This window comes from Centropristis striata, chromosome 2 (assembly GCF_030273125.1).
Source record: "Centropristis striata isolate RG_2023a ecotype Rhode Island chromosome 2, C.striata_1.0, whole genome shotgun sequence".
Classification (NCBI taxonomy): Eukaryota; Metazoa; Chordata; class Actinopteri; order Perciformes; family Serranidae; genus Centropristis; species Centropristis striata.
In genome coordinates this window covers 18,081,919-18,095,996 of record NC_081518.1, presented here as the reverse complement: position 1 = coordinate 18,095,996, position 14,078 = coordinate 18,081,919, and the positions used below count along the sequence as shown (strand labels likewise).

Below are 14,078 nucleotides of genomic sequence, written 5' to 3'. Positions count from 1 at the left end.
ATTCAACAGAAGTGTCAACGCTTCCTACTAAATAATCGATTTTTCAGCCTCTGTAGCAGATAGAAATGAAATTCAAAAAGTATTTGAGAGCTTATAGCTGTTATATCTGAGCTCCCTCCGCTATAGTCGTCTTCCACCATGATTTCAGTTCTGAAAAAGTCCCATGATGCATTGCGACACTCCCACATGTATTCTCATTTTGTGTCTTTTTTGCTCATTTTTTGTCTTTTTTTAGTCATGTTGTCTTTTTGTGTCTTTTTTAGTCATTTTGTGTCTTTTTTGGTCATTTTGTGTTTTTTTTTTGGTGATGATAGTCCCATGTTGCATTGCGACACTCCCACATGTATTCTGATGCATTTCATTGGCCAAGAGACCAAAAATAGGTGGAAAAAACTACAAATACTATAAAACGACGTATCCGCTTTCCCGGCTTTAATGGTAGAATAACGCAACATCGCCCCCGGTTTTAATGGGGGAAATGCGGTAATGCTTTCCCGGCTTAAATGGGTTAAAGGCGGTGAATAACTTATGTAACAGAACATTGTGCATTCATTAAGTAACACTGTTTTGTTTTCTCTCAGATGCAATGGAGTTGATAGATTTCGAATGTTCTTGCCAATATTAGTCTATTCTAAATTTTACAATTAGATCAACTTTGAGCCTCATCAACTTTACATATGTATTTCACATATCTGGATAATGAAGTAGCCTAATATTTAATCCACGTTTGTTCACACTTTGTTTCAAGTTTGTGCCTTTGTTGGCCAAATATTCAATCCGAATACAGTCCATCTTACATTTCACAGCTTCATATGAATATGTTGTCTAAAGGGTGATGAACATGTAATTATTTGAATTGCCAAATCAGTATGGTTGTTACATGAACTGTCACCATGTGTGTTGTTGTTCTGTGTCATCACACAACATTTATACTGTTATCAACTTTTTGCCCAATATTGGTTAAACCCTTCTGAGCAGAAAACAAAATGCTTGGATCAAATTCAATTGTATTTCAAGTCGACTGTAAAGTGATTCTCCTTTATTCTGTTACATAATCAATTATGTGATTTTACGAGGAAAAACAACCTGTAAGACCCATTGTAATTATGTTGCTTTTCCATTAAACAAGAATGCAGACTGCTTTCTTGCTTTGCCTGTCCTCACACACCACCATACATTGTAGTAGTCCACAAACAATTAAATCAATGTATTTGTTTTTGGGAAATGATAACATTTTTGGATTTATATCTTTCATAAATCCTTATATTTGTAAAACTTCCTTGTAAATGCTTGCAATCAAAGTATTTTGTATGAACATGAAGTGGTGAATGAAGTTGTTGAATCTGAACTAAAACACTATAGTCACACTGTAAGACCAACTAACAGATCAAGGCAGCAGTAGACCAGCAACTCCTGTGTTCTGCAAGGTCAAATTATTATTTTTTTGTCAATCGAGACAGAGGGAGATATGCACAACCTTCTGTCCAGATTTGATTTATGACCCTGTTGACCTTTTCACCCCATAGGAAATAAGGAAATGTTGATCTTTTATCCACTATAGTATTAGTAGTAGTAGTAATATTTTTAAAATAATATAAAAATACAATGCACTTGGATATTTACTGTACAGTAAAAATGTGACAAACGTTTAAACTAAACATTTTATTCTGATATTCCACAGTGAAAATTCCTCTAAGTTTGTGAGAAGATACCTGAGGTCCTCTAGTATGTAGCTGAAGTGGAAATAGTGACTGGAAAATATTTTTCTTTAATATAATGTCATATTTTACTGTGCAGTCTATATCAATATACTGAATAAAGTGAGAAAGAATGACAGTAAAGTGTTTACCTATCATGTCAGCTCACTTTTTAAATTAATTTACCATAAATATCACAATACGGGGCACTACATGATATAGTGACGGCTGGTTTGACTACAGAGAAGAGAATGAAGGCTCACTGAACCGCAGTCTTAATTAGTCAAGTCAAGTTAAATTTATTTATATAGCACATTTCATACAGCTCGGACTCAGTGTGCTAAAAGTAAAAATCATACATGACGGAAATATACAATATACAAACACTAAGCATTGCATTAACATTATAAATAAAACAGATAAAATAAACCATAAAATAATGTGACATACATAAAAACATATAAGACAGCATAAAAAAATTAGGGTAGAGTCGGGTAAGAGGTAGTGGTATTATCATTGTTAAAAGAAACAACAATACTGCTTTTAAAATAGCCTTTACCCTTTACCTAACTAAAAGCTTGAGAAAAAAAAGATGTGTTTTAGTCTGTTTTTAAAGGAAGATACTGTTGTAACAGATCTGAGTTCATGTGGTAAAGAATTCCAGAGAGTAGGACCAGAATGGCTGAAGGCACCATGAGCTGCTTCAGTGTTTATTCTTAGTATGGTGACGAGATCTTCATTTTTTAAATTTTAATTAGACTGTTTTGAGGGAAGTTCCTGACGCACGATACAAAGGGAAGCAAAATGCAGCAAATATTGAGCAAAATGCAGCATAAACCAAATGTTTTACCTTTTTAGTTAACTACAAATGTATGTAAAATATAATGGGAGTGTGCATAGGTGCTGACTTGGGTTAAACAGTGAAATATATAAGGTCTAATGGAATCACATTGTGAAGAGACTGCCAAATGGCTACTTAGTATTCATATGTCTGCAGGCAGCATAAACCTACCTAAAGTATACATGATGCACCGGGATGCAAGAATGAGATAAACACTGCCTACTGTATGTCCGCGCGTGTAAATTACGCACGGAGCTGGAAACTGTAAAGAATTTACTGTGATTTTTACAGTAACTTATTGGCAGCAATTAACAAGTAACTAGAACTACTATATTTTTATTTACAATACTGTTTTTATACTGTAAAATAAAAAACAAACACTGATTTTAGTTTTATTTACAGTACTGGTTTCTTTACCGTAAAATAAAAAAAAATTAAACACTGATTTTTCAGTTGTGTTTACAGGACTGATTTGTTTACTGTAAGAATAAAAAAAAACTGTTAAACATTGTGATTTTTAATGGTACCGTATATGGCAATATGGCACAGTAAACAATGCTGATAATTTGATAATAATTGAATCATTATTTTTTATAGAAGTAACTATTAATTAAAAGTAATTACTCTATACACTAAAATAATGGAAACTAATATTAATACGTATACTTTTTTACAATTGATTTCCATACTGTGTTTTGTATGAAAAACTTTACTTTAAGTTAATTACTTAAACAGCATTTGTATAGGTCTGATTCTGATCAAAATTATGATAAAAATGAAAAAAATACAGTCGTAGTAGTAGATTTTCACAGTAATGCTTTGACTACTGTATTTTTGTCACGAGGAGCGATTTTTATTGTAAATTATACAGCACTATACTGTAAAAATCAAACACAGTGATGGACTGTGAATAAAACAGTAAATAACTGCAGATTTCACAGTGATTATTTACAGTGTGGCTGTGAGCAGCTCACTTCACCAGCCTACATACAGTGTAATAAAGTTTAAGATAGACAGACAGACAGCAGTCCAGTATTTAGGTACAATAAAATACAATAGAATAAAATACTGAGGTAGAATAAATAAAAACAACACGAGAAGAAACACAGAATAGAACAAGGACACTTAAGAAGTTAAAAGAAGATAAGTTAAGGTACAGTGGCAAGATGATGGTAATTGTACTGATGATGTGATGGTAATAATGTTATTGTGAATATAGATATAAAATATACAGTATAAAATATATAATAATAATAATAATAATATGATCAAATATTATATAATAATAATAATAATAAGGCCAGTATTATAATAATAGCCTGTGCAGGATGTGCATATATACATAACATTATATATCTATATATATCTATATCTACATATATATATATATATATATATATATCTACATATGTATATATATATATATATATATATATATATACATATATAAGAATATAAGAACATATAGATAAGTAGAATATGCAAAAGGACATGAATATTGTATAGCTATGATATATAATATCAATATGATTAATATTAACACATCTCACATATGATGTGAAGTATATGTTCCAGTATTGGAACTTAAAGGCTATATTGTAACGTTAGTTGTCAAGTCAGATGTGTGTGTGTGTGTGTGTGTGTGTGTGTGTGTGTGTGCGCGAGAGAGAAAAGAAGAGAGAGAGAGAGAGCGTCAACATGTCTTTGATATGTGACAGGAGCTGATGTTGACTGTGTGGACACAATATTGTGCTTGTCCGCGCCACGCAGACACACACGCCGTGGTCAAGTCAACATGATTGACTTCAGGGACAACAGCGGCGCAGCTGTGATAGGAGTCCAGTCCAGAAGGTCCTGAACGGTGGACCATGAAGACAGTCTGCTGTCACTTGGAAGGATGGATCCGTGGTTAACATTCAAACCAACCGGGACAGCAAATGCTCCTTTATCGGGTTCGCCTGTGCATTTACTCTGCGTTGGTTTTGATTTTTGCCCTTTCTTTACACTGATGGACAGTTCCGGATGGACCTATGTTCCATCGGAACATAGGTTTCTGTACGCCCTGTTTTGTTTGCATATGAAAGGAAGACCCAGAGAAAGATCATGCTGGGTTACTCTGAGTTGATTTTCTCTCTGATTAAAGACAGGCTGTCCGGCTGATCGGATGATTCCTGCTCTCTTTCAAACAAATAAAGGTGAGTGACAGTGTGCTAATGAATAAAGGTAGCCTACGTACCTGTGTGAATTCCAGAAAGCGAGTTTGTTAACCATTTGATGCACAACATGGGTCTAAAGTGTCCCGACTAAGTTTTTATATTCTATATCTTTGCAATAAATTAATTTCATCATTCAGTATTGCAGGTTTTCCTCAAATGACTTGTTTTTGATCATCATACATTCTAATTTTTTGTTTTCATTTCTTACTTCTTGAATAAAAACCCCTTTTTATCACTACGCTTCTAATGCACAAGGTCATTTTTGGCCCATGTTGTGCATTAGAAGGTGTTTATATGTTGTCACCAATTTAAAACCTGACAAAGAAGACACAAATATTAACTATCCTATTTTGTTAAATTGGTGTTTTTCCACTGGAAATTATTATTTGGTGGCTCTATATGTATCCAAAGCAGACCGTGGTAAGTGCAATAACCGTTTGGTTTTGAGTTGGATTTTGTGTTTTTTATGTAATTATTTATCTGAAGTAAAGCAAAATTGAAATCTAAAACTTTGTCACAAGATAAAACAGACATCAAGGAGTTCATTTTTAGTTATAACTCAATTTTTTTTTACCACAAATGTAGTTACTTCAGTTAGACTTTGTAGGGCAGACTGCACTCATTCTCACACATACTCATACATACCAGCTACCCTAAACGGTGCCTCCTGCCACCATTGGGAATTCATTCACACACGGATGAATGCAGCCTCAGGAGCAATTTGGGGGCTACCATGGTCTGGGATCCTCGGTAGGTGACCACTCTACCAACGGAGCCACAGCCGCCCCAACGTTTTTTAGTCATGCACAAGTGTAACTCAGGCTGAACATTGTCAGAGTTGATTGAACTAACTCAGATCAGCTGATGTGGAACTGACAAGTCAGAGTTCCCAATCTCAGAGTAAATGAACTCAGAGTTCAGGGTTAGAGTTTGTTAAAGCTGCTCTCTGGAACACTGCCCTGCTCTCTACAGCCACTGTTGGTGTCGACATGGTGTACACAGTAAAAACTGGTCTGGTTACTGGGAGTAAGTTTTAAGTTTTTGGTTGATTACAGTCTTTCTTTTGAGTATGTGTGCTAAAATTGCCAAACTGTGTAATTTTCAATTTGTCCTTAAATACAGTATGGCTGCCATTTCCAACTCATTGGTTAAAAAGAAATTGCTTTATTTGTTTTCAGGTGCCACGCTTTTCCTTGTTTCTGCCCCTCAACAGCCATGGACCCCCTCCCAGACTACTCTCTAGTTCTGGTCCGGATCCTGGATGAGCTGGACACCAAGCAAAGCGCCATGTCCTACCAGGACCTGTGTAAGTTCTTGTGTGCAAACTTCAACATGGTGCAACTGGCCAAGCTCCGCAGCCTGCTTTTCTACACGGCCTGCCTGGACCCCCCCTTCCCAGCAGACCTTTTCAAGGACAAGATGTGCTGCTCCATGCAGGAACCACAATCCAAGAAGCGCATGGTGGTGGAAGACATTGTCACCATATTTAATTTAATACAAATGAACAGAGGCATAGCCAAAGACAAACTACCAATATTGCATAGAGCCAAGTTTCATGAGAACCAGTCCGTGGAACTGTGCAGTTCTCTCAATGATGATTATAAGTTTAAGGATTGTGAAAGGGGGCTTGGCCAGGAGCACATGGATGAGCCCAGGGGTGGACACCACCACCACAATCATCAGAGACTCCAGCAGCACTCTGTGTCTCAGAGCACTGCTCCCTGCTCGACATTATCTAAGAACGACTGCCAGCAGTTTATTACCATTGATTCTAACTTCCTCCTCGGCATCAGCAAGGACCTGAAATGTAGAGCAGCTTCTCCTGACAAGCTGCACCGTCTGCCCCAGTACTCCAGCAGCAGTTCACACTCTCCATCCTGTGAAATGCAGAGCACCAAGTCCATCACTGAGACCCTGCAATACAGCTGCTACCCAGAGCCCTTCCCCGTTCACTCCTTCAGTCAGAAGAGGAGCATCTTTAAGGAGGACTTCCACAACTTCTCACCACAAGTATGTGTTCACTGCAAAAAAAGGTGTGTCTAAAAGCAAGATAAAAACACTAAATCTGAGGGAAATGATCTTGTTGCATGGACAGATAATTTCAATTGACAAGATTTCTTAAATTAAGATTATTAAATCTAGAAATAAGCATGTTGTACACTTAAAATAAGAAATTAACTCTTAAAACAAGATTAATTAAAGCTGAAAGCAGCGATGAACTGCAAATGATTTGTGTCTTACCAAGATTAAAAAAAACTTTAGATTTAGAAGTGTTAGATAATTTATCTTGTTTTAAGAGTTAATTTCTTATTGGGACTGAGATGCAGACCAGATCACAATTTATGACAAATGAATGCAGACAACCAAGTAATTTTACCAGTCACTTTTTCTTGCCACTGTTTTCCTGGTTTCGCATTTTCTGAACAGACATATGAAACAATTCATCTCCTGACATTTTTAAAGTTCAGTTAAGCAATTTACCAATTTAACAATACTGATACTGATAAATGCTGCAACTATGGTTTTAGTTTTAGTTACTGACATAAAGTGGGTGGCTGTAACCGAACTTCTTTTGCCACCTCCACAGAAAGGTGGCAGTAAAGTGTACAAACGAATGTTCATCAACCACAGCTTTGAACTTTCCTACAGTAACCCTTATTTTGTTTATTTATCCAATGCCCGTCTCCTCTTTTCAGGACAGACAGAGGGTGAAGCATGACAACCTGGAGGACTTACAGGCATCTACATATTTTGGGTCACCCACAGTCTCAGACTGCACCAGCAACAGGAAGCAGAGCAACACAGCAGGGAAGCAGCTGCTGTGGTCAGTGAAGAGCCTTTGTATCAGCAAAGAAGAGGGGCCTACAGACTTTGACAGGTCACTTTTAAACAGCAAACCACTTAAAGAAAACCACCATGGCAATGCCAAGATCATATTCACTGAGAATGAGCGGCATTTTCAGAACCCAGGAGAAAAGGCATTAGCTTCTCCGTCTGGCTTCGCAAAAAAAGCTAACGGAATAAGGAACAAGGATCTAGCACTGATGGCAAGTGAGCCTGCAGGTTGGGAGAAAATAGAAACAGTCAAAAGGTTCAGTGGCAAAAATATGAACAGTATATCTATTCAAGGAGGGGACAGCTCCTCCAGTGTTGGGACTCAAACAGAGCAGGCTGAACAGAATAAGGTAAAAGACTACCCAGCGAAGTACAGTGACAGAGAAAGGCATGTCTTCAAACACTTTGAAGGGGACTCTGAGATCTTGAGCGATGACATAAGTACCATGTTTAATTTCCTGGATGATATGAGTGTTTGTGACTCTCTGGGTGTTGCCCAATCATCATGCTACAACAGTCATGGGTCTCTCTCTCAGGTAACTATGAAGTCTGATGGGGACAACTATCCTGAACACAACGCAGTCAAACTAGCCAAGTCCAAGCTCGATCGCCTTTTCCATTCACTGGAAAACACAGACGATGAGCTTAAATCGAGTATATGCAAGGTGATTACGAGGATTGGTGAGATTGAGAAGAAGCTGGAGTCTCTGTTGGGGATTCGCAGTGAGATCTCCCAGGTGATCTCCAAAATCAACATGCTGGATGAGAAGATCCAGGAGACTGAGGCCAACGGGAAACACGAGGAGATGGTGTCTGCATCTTGGCCCAATGATACCTCAGACAAGCCGCTTCCCTACCATCATCTGCATCCCAACACCACACCGTCACCTTGTGTTTTCCAGGGCCACACCACAGGTCGCAATGTCAAAATGGAAATTGCCACATCTGATGAGTCCTGCTGTTCAGATGGGGGAAACAGCGATAACCTCAGACTTAAACCTCTGAAGATGAGCATGTCCATCAGGAGGTGGTCCCACTCACTCAACAAGGAGAAGAGTGGCACTGAGTCCAAGGTTGCCAGCCTCACTAGCTCTCTGCAGGATTGGTGGACAGTCTCATATCCCTACCACTGTGGATATGAGGTCAAAGACAAAGGCAGGAAAAGCAAGGACAGACACCGGAAGGCCGAAGAGGTAGATATACTTTTTTTAACTTTACTTTTAAATCAGACTGATACACACAGGTATTTGATAGATAGCTGTGTGTAAATGTCTACACTGTACACTGCAAAAAAGGTGTGTCTAAAAACAAGATAAAAACACTAAATCTGAGGGAAATGATCTTGCTGCATGGATAAATAATTTACCTGGACAAGATTTCTTAAATTAAGATTGTTAAATCTAGAAACAAGCATGTTGAACACTTAAAATAAGAAATTAACTCTTAAAACAAGATAAATTAAAGCTGCAAGCAGCGATGAACTGACCCGAGCAGAGTGCACTGCAAATTATTTGTTTATTACCAAGATAAAAAAACTTTAGATTTAGAAGTGTCACATCATTTATCTTTTTAATGTTAATTAAATGTTAATGTTTTAATGTTTAAGGTTAATTTCTTATTTTAAGCGAGTGCAGATAATCAGTAAACGGTAATGAATGAATGAATCTCGGAATTCCTCCTAGAGGGTTCATTGGATACATTCTCCTATTTCTCAATTTGGATGGTATAAACCTCTGTCTAATACAATGAATTGCAAAATATTATTTGGAATGTCTTCAGGAACTTACATTTATACTTGCTGAAAGTTGTAGAGTTTAAAAAGTCTTCATCTTAGACAAAGGCCCTGTATAATCTACAATGAGTTACTCCCTTGTTGGCCTAAAGTGAAGGAAACTACAGAATTGTTTTTCCAAGCTGAGACACGCAAGTTTGAAGAAAGTACACTGGTGGAAGCTTCCCTGATGACCTTTCTTTTCTCTAATCCTCTTTCCATTTCCAGGCAGAACGAGAGCGTCAATACAAGCTCCCCCAAGCAAAATGCCTACCAAAACCTCGAAAGGAGTCCCCTCTGAGCAAACAGTTTATCTCACCACACCATTTCACCCCATCCATCAAGGCCCACGTTAAAGGCAGTCCCCTGTACACCAACCTGAGATTTACCAGCCTGTCAGATGGCATGCGTGGCCAGCCATCCTGGGCCATCAAGAAGTATAACCGCATCTCGGAAGAGAAAGGAAAACAGCTCACAGCTCTGGAACTGCAGGTACTTGACTCCGCAGAATCATGTGGGGGCTGTGAGGTAGTGAATTTAAACATTACACATTTTACACCTGTTTACACTGTTTCAATTCAACTCAGTTTATAAATCATAATATCAACAAGAATGTCTTTAAAATGATTAAAAGAAATCAGTGTATCCAACTGAAGCTGAGACAGTAGATTATTAATTAACTGTCAAGAGTGACAAAATAATCATCAAGGGTCACAGTTAAGATGCTAATTCCGCATTGAGTATTAAGCATAGTCAGTGGCATCCCTAGGCTTAAACATTCGGGGCTAAAGCAAAACATTTTTTTTTTTTTTTTAAGATCACATCCTCAAACTACGGTTATCTTATGTTGATGCTTCGATAAAACAGTGTTTTTGGACAGGTTTGAGTAACTATTAATTAAAAAAAATTTTTTTTAAAGCCACTACTTTGGCTTTGGCACACAAGTGGTTAACACCCCCAGGTCGCACGTGACGTCATTCACCCAAAACAGCGGCGTCAGGCAGCAGGCGCACTTGACAACAGGCAGCTTGACAACAGCAATCTGTTCAGCTGAAGTGTAACAAGATATCATGTCACAAAAAAAGATTCCCATGTTTTCCCCCCCAAAGGTGGTCAGCAATCAAAGAGGTAATGGGAATATAATAAATAATATAATAAAAAAAATAGAAATGATGTAAAAATGTATAATTTTGAAAAGAGTATTGCAGCTGTGACTACTAGAGGGAAGTAGCTAACGTTAGCTAGCTAGCAGCTAGCTGATAGTACATGGGAAAAAAACGATCTTTTATTATTAGCATCTGTCTAGCAATTGTAGTGTGTCTGAATTGTGTACCTAAAAATAATTAAGCTTGGGCTTCTTCTAGAGTCTAGAAGAAGCCCAAGCTTAATTATTTTTAGGTACACAAGGTGCACAATCTATGAATCTAGGGGTAGCTAAAGTTAATGCTAGGCTATAACATGAACCATCTTGTTTATTTTCTTTTTCATGAATGATAGCAGCTAGCTAGCAGACAGGGATCCTGCACAGCATGCCGCTTTTACTGTAGCTGCTAATGTGTTAAATGGAAAAACAATGTGTTGTTACCTAGCTAGCTAATGTCAGTACATGGGTGCAAACTACATTCAAAATGGGTCATTCATTTGATGATCTGTGTTTATTGCATAGTTTTCACCTTTTTCAGCGGTGATATGACAGGTTTGCAGTGCACCCCTGTACTTAACCAAGCATTCGTCTCTGAATGCAAGTGTAGAGTGAAAGTAAAAAGTTACAAACAAGAAAAGAACAAAGACAGTAGGTGTAGAGTAAGAGTTAATGCAGAGACCTAATTGTACATGATGACTGAAGAAAGAAAAAGAAAAACAAGATGTAAAGTCAAGTGTAGAGTGCAATTTAAGACCGATACTGTACAAGACAAATGTTTGAAGTAAAACACATGGTTCAGTAAACATCTCAATGTTTACTGTTGCTGAATGGTTGCTGTTGGTATGTTCAACATGATAAATGGGGCATTTTTGTGCCTGGGCAATTAAGGGAAGTTTGTGAAAATTGGTAACCTATTTGGTATTAACTGGTAACCATGAAATGCCTTAATTCAATTCAGTCCAGAAGAGCAGGTACCTCTACGGTATGTGGAGAATGTCTCTATGTCCAAAAAATCTCGGCACGCCCGAGCAGACTGCACTGCAAATTATTTGTTTCTTACCAAGATAAAAAAAAAACTTGTTTTAAGAGTTAATTTCTTATTTTAAGCGTTCAACATGCTTATTTTTAGATCTTAATTTAAGAAATCTTGTCAAGTGAAATTATCCTTGGCCTTTTTTGAAACCCTGGTTAGTCCATTAAAAAACAGGGAAAGGCCATTTTGTACATCCTCTTACTTATTTCCTCTGTTTGTTTCATCAGACACAGGAGTGCCTAAACCCCAACAACCTGGAGTACTGGATGGAGGATATCTACACACCAGGCTATGACTCACTGCTCAAGAGGAAAGAGGCTGAAAGTAGGAGGGCTAAGGTGTGGAAGATTGGTGCACTAATTGCAGCAGCTACCTGCACTGTGATCCTGGTCATTGTTACAATTTACATCATGAAAACATGACAGTATGGATGTAATAGCCCTGCCAAAAGGCTCATTCACTTTTACTGCTGCCTTTTTGGACCTGCACTTGGTAAATGGCAAATGGACCTGCACTTATATATATATATATATATATATCGCTTTTCCAGTCGCTTTGCAACCACTCAAAGCGCTTTACACTACAGACTGCGCTTATTCACCCATTCACACACACATTCATACTGGTGGCAGAGGCTACCCTAAACGGTGCCACCTGCCACCATTGGGAATTCATTCACACACCGATGAACGCAGCATCGCGAGCAATTTGGGGTTCAGTATCTTGCTCAAGGATACTTCAACATGTAGACTGCCATGGTCGGGGATTGAACCACCAACCCTCCGATCAGTGTGCAACCCGCTCTACCAACTGAGCCCCAGCCACCCCTTATACTTTATGTGTCAGTGATTTCTTTGCATATGATGTCATACATCAGGGCGTTCTCAACATGGAGGGCAGGAAGATTATTAAAATAAGAAACTAACTCATAAAACAAGATAAATTAAAGCTACAAGCAGCGATGAACTGGCCCGAGCAGAGTGACCTGACAATTATTTGTTTCTTACCAAGATAAAAAAACCTTTAGATTTAGAAGTGTTAGATAATTCATCTTGTTTTAAGAGTTAATTTCTTATGTTAAGCGTTCAACGTGCTTATTTCTAGATTTAACAATCTTAACATTCAAAACAGATGAAAAGGGGGCCTTATGTATCAGATCCCTCAGGCTGTGCCAAAGCATTGTCAAATTGAATATCAGAACCAGAATGGGAAATCAGTGATCCAAAATGTATCTTGCAATATAACTGCCAGTACATACAGTATGTCAGAGCAGTGTGCACTTCGTCCCAGCTTTTATTCCTTTGTCTGTTTTATTTTCCTCCACCATGTCCTGTACGAGGTTGTGATGAATTAAAATGCAACATGCTGTGTAATGTTTGTGCGATGCTGACATTTCTATTTAAGTTCTCTCAACGCTATTAAAGCCAGCACAAGATGGTGCTCTATGTCTTGCCACCAATTTGACTCGCCTACTGAGCTAATGTTATGTCTGAATCAAAAGGCTGTGACCTTTCTAAATCATTAAGACTTCATGTGAGCCTATTTTTATGGCTCCTTAGACTGTGCAATACAGAAATCAATTTCCCTCTCCCCACGTTTTATAGAACGGTTACATTTCCCAGCTAGTTATTTTGTAAGTTGCTCCATTGACTGATTTCATATGCAGATCTTTCTTTCTGTTTACATCCAGAGTTCATTAATGAAGCATGTTGGTGAAAAAAATGGCCCTTTTTGGCTTCTTTTGTATACAGTAAATCATGATTATAACAGCAGGTAGCGTCCTCCACTGTTTTTTGTTTTGTTTTTTCGATTCTGATACTGATGTTCATTGTCTTTGGTTTCATTATACTGTTGATCAATTATGTAAATTCAGAATAAAATATTTGTGTTGTATTTTTATATTACATTACAATGTAAAACAATAAGTAAATCCAGTATAAGTCACTCATCCTTATTTCAAGTATATTCTCAAATGTTCAAAATGTGAAACCAATATAAAATATAAATATATTATATTCTATATTTTTCTTATTGTCAACATTTTGAGGTCCAGACCCAACTGAATTGATGCCATTATTGTCTGTGTATCCAAAGCCTGATGTGTTTAATTACACTGTCCCATAGAGCTTAGTTGCTGTACAAAAAAACAAGAAGGAAATCCTCACTTGAAAACATAACTGCTGCCTGGATTATGTTCACCAGAGACATAAAAAGAAGAAGTCAAGTCATAAAGAGAAGGTCAGGGTTTATTGTCAGTGTACAAAGAGCAAAAACAATTAATTATCACATGAAATCAAATAAGGTACAATTACAGTGAACTGTAACCCTGTCAGTTCCTTAAATGTGTTTGTTAAAAAGAGTGTAGTAATAAACATTGATCATAGACTAGGTAGAGACTTCTGTGAGGATGCTCATGCTCACTCCCTATTAGCACCGGTCATTGCATAATATCCCATCTGTATATCACCCAACAAAACACCTCCCTCACCATTGTCAGACATAGATAGGAGCCAAGGTTATTATAGCTAACGAAACCTCACA

General features: G+C 37.5%; 1 protein-coding gene across 1 annotated transcript; it reads left to right on the top strand.

Annotated features, from left to right (window-relative positions):
- Positions 1 to 5,969: 5,969 nt before the first annotated feature.
- On the top strand, positions 5,970 to 13,641 carry minar1 (membrane integral NOTCH2 associated receptor 1). Its single transcript, XM_059346928.1, is given in 5 exon segments — positions 5,970 to 6,791; positions 7,342 to 7,437; positions 7,439 to 8,782; positions 9,589 to 9,852; positions 11,765 to 13,641. Coding segments are annotated over 5 exon segments (2,721 nt in total). The 3' UTR covers positions 11,960 to 13,641.
- Positions 13,642 to 14,078: the final 437 nt, after the last annotated feature.